The following is a 6,518-nucleotide window of genomic DNA, read 5'->3' on the forward strand; positions in this document are numbered from 1 at the left end:
AAAACAATTCCAAGAGCACTCCGATCTTGACCTTGTTTAGAAATTTCCATGATCGAAAGGCGTGGAAAATTTCCGAGACCAGCCAATGTACGCTTAGAGCTCTCTTTAGTTGCCCTGCACCTTACGTTCTGCATTTATGTGTTTTTGTTTATTGGATCTCAAAACATGGACATGGAAGACAGGTAACCTAAAGCAAACCAACCAAATTTAGAGGGAAATCTGGTTCTGAGTTGACGATTAAGAATCTTAGGTAATTCTTGATTATAATTAGCTAATTACTATAAAAACTATACCTTAATTTATCTAAAAAACAGGTTAAACTCACTCTTAAACATGGTTTTTTAGCACTTGCCCTGCGTTGTGTTGTCTGGTCCACGCATAGCAAACATGATATCGAAGTCCAAGTCTTCCCTGTAATTGTCAAGGAGTTGTTCCCATGTCATTTGTGACTTCGGAGTAGTCAAGGGTTTTAAATTATTGAATCTAGAAAGAGCCCTCATGGTGGAGCTCCAATTTTGCTTGACCAAACCCTTTTCTCCTCATCATTTTATCTGACAAATGCGAGAAGTTAAGCGGAAAATCAACGAAATTTCTATTCACTATCATAATTTGGAATCAGATGGGGAATATTAGGCCGGATTCTAAGGCGCATGTTTCATGAAAAATTATATCTTTTGCTTAATTTTAATACTCTTTTTAAGTTTTTGGATGTTTTTGATATAAAAAATAATTTTAAAAAATAAAAAAAATATATTATTTTTATATAAAAAATATTATTTTTATATAAAAAAATATTTTAAACTCTGAATTATATGTAATATAAGCTCTACGAGGGAATTAACTCTGAATTATATGTAATATAAGCTCTACCCAATATATGATAAGAGGGAATTAAATATATGTTTGTTTGGAATTTTAGTGATAATTATTTTTTAAAGTATTTTTTGTGTTGAAATACATCAAAATAATTTTTTTTATTTTTTACAATTATTTTTAAAATCAACGGTATTAAACAATCTAAAACACATAAAAAATTAATTTTTAATTAAAAAAATTAAATTTTTGATAAGCCTCTGTTCTCAAATAGAACTGGAAAAGAACATCTTCTACCGGCAGCAAGGAATATCAGAATGGTGTGTAAAGATGAGTTACCCTCTTTGCACTCCTAGTTAAAAATAGATTGCGATTATGGCATGATTAGAATAAGGAGAAACTAAAAAGAGCAACAAATATTCCATTCTTTTGGCTTGCCACTAGCATAGAATAGCAAGCATGCATCGCAAAAGGAGAAGAAAAGAAGAAGGCGGCGTGGGGTCTCAGTGCCAAAGAATATACTTTTAGAAGATGAGATAAGATTCAATCATCCAAGGGAGTGTGAAAGAAGAGAAACCTCTTTGATGCCGTTGGAGTGGTGGTGGTTTTGTTTTCCAACACATAATATTTTTTTAATAAAATAAATTATAATTGAGGAAAAATAAAATAAAGGACAAGAAACACAGAAACAAACAAAGAAAACCAACCCATAAATTAAATAAAAACTTGATTAAAAGGCGAGGGGGGACCTGACCAAGCCTTCCCTTCTCATTCCGCTTTATCTTCTTCTTCTTCTTAATCCTTCCTGGGATTTCTAGGGTTTCTTTCATGGATCCTGGCACTGTACCAAGCTTTGTCATTTCATGAGCTTTCGTTGATTTCCTTCTTGACCGGATCATATCAAATCTCTTAATGGAGGTAAAGAAAAAAGATCCAACCTTTATTTATTCTTTCCCCCTTTTCCCTCTCTTTTGAAGCTTTAATTGTTTTTTTTCCCTGTTGAAATACTTGGATTGATTTGATGGGTTTGTAAAGTTTGAATCTTTTGATTGTGTTGATCAAGTTCTCTTCTGGGTTTACTTTGTGAGTCCATGTTCTAACTAATGAAATGATTTTAATTTTCCTGTTTTTGAAATGAAATATATAAAGGAACTGCTTATACCTATCTTGTGAATCTGTTAAGGGAGACTATTTGATGATGGAGATGAAAATAACATAAATATCAAATGTTAAAAAAGAAAACCAGTAATTTTTTCTTATAAAAAAGAGAGAACATGGATGTTTAATTCTATGTTGGCGCTAAATTTTTGTTCAGCCCTATTGGGTTTGGAATAAAGTTTCACTATTCTGGTAGATAAGCCTAGCTAGTGGGGATTTTTTTTTTGCGGTGAATTTGGCTATTGGATTTATGGTAAGAATTTATGAATTCAACAGGAATTTTTTGTTTTTCTAGTCAGTTTAACATGTAATGTGTTTTGGCGATTTCTTATTGATGCGAGGAACTAACAATTTCAACTGTTTGACAATATTACTGCCTGTGCTCTTTGGCACAGAAGCTGCATTTCAGAAACACTACACCCAGTAAATTGACTTGTTTCACTTGCGTGTTGAGTGATTTAGTAGGCTGACTTTAACCGCTTTGAACTTTGTGGGTTTTGGTCTTGTGCAGGTTCTGGAGATGGATGAAGCAAAGAAACCTGAAGTGCATATGACATCAGCTGCGGCATTTGTGGAGGGGGGAATCCAGGACTCATGTGATGATGCATGCAGCATTTGCCTCGAAGAGTTTTGTGAAAGTGATCCCTCAACGGTAATAGTTTTTGTCATGTTTGTTTCATCTGCCTCTTTAACCTTAATGCACACATGGAATCCTATAAAAAAAAATTATTTATATATTATGTGCTTATTTTGTGTCCTAAATTGTGTTGTCTCTTGCTTGGCAGGTGACTAATTGCAAGCATGAGTTCCATCTTCAGTGCATCCTTGAATGGTATGGTGAAATATGTTTCAATCAATTCTTTCTTCCCTTTTCCCTTTCTGATTCTTCTAACTTTTTCAAAACATATTTGCTTGCTTTGTGTGGTTTTCCTTTCTTATTTTAGGTTCAACTTATATGGACATTTGAATCGATGCTTATAGATGGGTCAGTGGTAGGTTTGGTTGGAGATAGTTTTAAGGACATATATTGAAGTCTCTGGGATGAACTTAGATGCAGAGAGGGGTTATTGTGATTTGGAAAGAACAAAGATCTACTAATTAATATTGCCTGACATGAATCTTAGAATACTTTTTAACTTTGATTTGACTATACTTTCTTCCCTCCTTATGCGATGTCATTTGTGAAAGTGATCCCTCAACGGTAATAGTTTTTGTCATGTTTGTTTCATCTGCCTCTTTAACCTTAATGCACACATGGAATCCTATAAAAAAAAATTATTTATATATTATGTGCTTATTTTGTGTCCTAAATTGTGTTGTCTCTTGCTTGGCAGGTGACTAATTGCAAGCATGAGTTCCATCTTCAGTGCATCCTTGAATGGTATGGTGAAATATGTTTCAATCAATTCTTTCTTCCCTTTTCCCTTTTCCCTTTCTGATTCTTCTAACTTTTTCAAAACATATTTGCTTGCTTTGTGTGGTTTTCCTTTCTTATTTTAGGTTCAACTTATATGGACATTTGAATCGATGCTTATAGATGGGTCAGTGGTAGGTTTGGTTGGAGATAGTTTTAAGGACATATATTGAAGTCTCTGGGATGAAATTAGATACAGAGAGGGGTTATTGTGATTTGGAAAGAACAAAGATCTGCTAATTAAGTTTGCCTGACATGAATCTCAAAATACATTTTAACTTTGATTTGACTATACTTTCTTGCCTCCTTGTGCGATGTAAGAAATGGTCTGTTCTGTGTCCAATTAATCTAATAGGGATTTTTAATATCCCCTGATTTGTTCTGTATTGCTGCTGTTGTTTGTCACTGTCATCTACTAGGTTTACATGTGCAGTTCTCTTCCTTTTATTCTTTGCTTGGTGAAGCCTTTGTTGGAGCAGTGTTTTCTTATGCAATGTTGTTCTCATCTGTAGAGAGAACATGGAGAGTTGAATTTGTTTTTAGTTCAGTATTTGATCTTTAATCCTAGCATTTCTAACACTGTTGAAAAGTCAGTGGTACCTGCTTTCCTACAACTCAACCCAAGTAAATGTTGATTCCAAACTGGTTGGTCTTTCATTACTGCCTACTGTCTAAGTTGATGGTACCTATTTTACTAAGCAAACAAGTCTACAATTTCAAAAGTGTAAATATCTCTGTGGTGTTCTGTTTTTTCTTCTTCTTATTATTATTTTTCTTAAATAATTTGCAACTAGTAGCTATCTTAGCTCATTAAGAAATCAAAATTGCACGAGTTTTACCTTGTCTTATCTACACAATGGACTATTTGTCAATGGTTAACAGATGCAAATCATTGTGGTGTGATGGTTGAGTTAAAGAAGGAAGAAAGAATCTGATAATATTTCACTAATTGTTATTTGTAGGTGTCAGAGAAGCTCTGAGTGTCCCATGTGTTTGCAATCCATTAGTCTTAAAGATCCCACCAGGTTGGTTTCGCTTGTTAATTATTTTGATATTTTTATGTGATTATTTGTTCAATTACATTTCTGAGTCGTTTTCATGTTGCTGCAGTCAAGAATTGTTTGAGGCTGTAGAACGGGAGAGGAAAATCAGGGCTGCTCCTTCAAGAAATGCTACTATTTTTCATCATCCTACACTTGGGGATTTCGAGTTGCAGCATGTCTGTTTCCTATCATTGCTGAAATCCTGTGTTTGTTACTTTTTGGTTAATACATTACAAGCTGTATTCAGGAGATTAAACCTGACATAACTTTTGCTTTGTGATCCAGCTACCAGTTGGTGTGAGTGATTCTGAACTTGAGGAGCGTATAATCCAGCACCTGGCTGCTGCTGCTGCTATTGGAAGGACTGGCCAATTGTGAATGCAGGAATTGCAACTGTATCTCGTATGATGGAGCGCCTTGAAACCAGAGATAACAGTGGAGACAACCAAGTTTCTGTGTCAAATCATTTGACTGATCGCTCCAATGTGGAGAGGAGCAACCAGAATAATGCTGTGACTCACATGGAGAGCCCATTAAATGAAGGAAGTACACCAGCTGCTTGTGCTGCAAGTTCAGCATCTACTTAAGTTAAAGAGTTTCTTCAGAAATTACATCTGTCCTCGGCATTTCATCTTTAAAGGTGAGTCATGATTTTGGTTTAAATTTCATTTTTAAAGTAACTAGTTTACTGACGAGCCATTAGATGCCACCATATCTGTATTTCTTTTCCCTTTTTCACTACTTTTAATTAGGAGGAGCTTCCAATCTCTTTGTTGAGTGCACAGCTTACACCCAAAATTAATGGTCATTTGATGCTTTGAATGTTCCATACAAGTTTGCTTAGTTGATCCCATTCATCTCTACACTATTTTATCTAGACATGTTGATATATCCTATTGCATGATATTTCTTTGACTCTACAGTGTTCATCTACTTGGCTGTGGATGTAATTCATCACTATGTTTCCCTATTCTGTGGTACTTAGTGTGTGAGAATTATCAAGAGACGGTCATTCCACACTTGTTGTTGACGGGAATATTATATTAAGGGCAAGGCCAACTGACCTATTCTTGTCTTAGCGTCGGGGCACATCATATGAGCTACTTCAAGATATTTAATATTTAACCTGAGTTCGATTTCAGTTTTCAGGTTGTGACCTCTTTCACTCCAAATATGACATGCTGAGGAGAAGATGCTGTGTATCACAAAGCAGAGGATGAGCTTTCACCTGAAATTGAATAAAAAGGTAAGAAAGAGTAAGTCTTTAGAAACAACTTCCATGTGGACAGATATACATTGGGTATATGTATGTAAATTTGTTTTGTAACCCAGATTTGTTTCAAAGCTAAAGCCAGAACATCCCACGAGGAAATTGTATTCGAGCTATATGTATTATGCCTGGATGGTTGGATTTTCGTACAAGCAGAACACTAATACATCTATCTAATCATGCATTGAAATGTTAGAACCCAGGCCTTTTAAAGGAAAATTACTGGTTTGCATGTATTCTATGACGATTTGTTGCTCTGCACTGCACAGACCATCATCCCATTTTGGAAATGAGTTCGTGGGATCATGGCGGTAAGACGAAGTAAGGATTTGCCGGTCCACACCATTCAATTTGCTGTAGGGACTTGTTCTCTGGGAGTTAATGATGACTTTATCCGGAATTAACTGAAAATGGTGCAAATTTAGCCGTGAACAATTTCGAGCTTAAATATATGCATGGACCGAGAGCCTTCTGAATTTAGCTACCTTGTAATATAACCTTTAGGCTTTATTATTGAAAAGAGCCCCAAAAGAGGTCGTCTGTTTGAGGCTCCCTGGTCACTGGAAGATCGAGTAACGTGCATTGAGTTACACAACAGGCCGCCCATCAATTTGTTTGTCGGAAAAGAGAAAATTAACCAAGTAGGCATGCCCTTTGGGGAGCCCGAGCGTTGGGTGTAATTCGAACTGTCCCAAGTCCTTTACGCAGTGCTCCTTAAGCCTCGTAGAAGTCAGACTATGACCATGGTTTGGAGCACTACCTAAGCCTCAATGATAGGCTCAGCCATGGTTAAAATGGCCTGTCTATGGTTTGGAGCACC

The 6,518-nt window shown here is 35.7% G+C and overlaps 1 protein-coding gene across 2 annotated transcripts; it reads left to right on the plus strand.

Annotated features, from left to right (window-relative positions):
- Positions 1-1,514: 1,514 nt before the first annotated feature.
- On the plus strand, positions 1,515-5,931 carry LOC105138208 (E3 ubiquitin-protein ligase RHF2A-like). 2 transcript variants are annotated; one of them, XM_011044246.1, is made up of 7 exons: positions 1,515-1,731; positions 2,483-2,623; positions 2,757-2,803; positions 4,348-4,410; positions 4,496-4,604; positions 4,714-5,068; positions 5,571-5,931. In XM_011044246.1, the coding sequence occupies exons 1-6, from the start codon at positions 1,726-1,728 to the stop codon at positions 4,804-4,806; spliced, it is 459 nt and encodes a 152-aa protein (XP_011042548.1). In that variant the 5' UTR covers positions 1,515-1,725; the 3' UTR covers positions 4,807-5,068; positions 5,571-5,931. The 2 variants fall into 2 exon arrangements, with proteins under 2 accessions (XP_011042548.1, XP_011042547.1); XM_011044245.1 differs by lacking the exon at positions 2,757-2,803 and adding an exon at positions 3,306-3,352.
- The last annotated feature ends 587 nt before the right edge of the window (positions 5,932-6,518 follow it).

This window comes from Populus euphratica, unplaced genomic scaffold (genome assembly GCF_000495115.2).
Source record: "Populus euphratica unplaced genomic scaffold, PopEup_1.0 scaffold74.1, whole genome shotgun sequence".
Classification (NCBI taxonomy): domain Eukaryota; kingdom Viridiplantae; phylum Streptophyta; class Magnoliopsida; order Malpighiales; family Salicaceae; genus Populus; species Populus euphratica.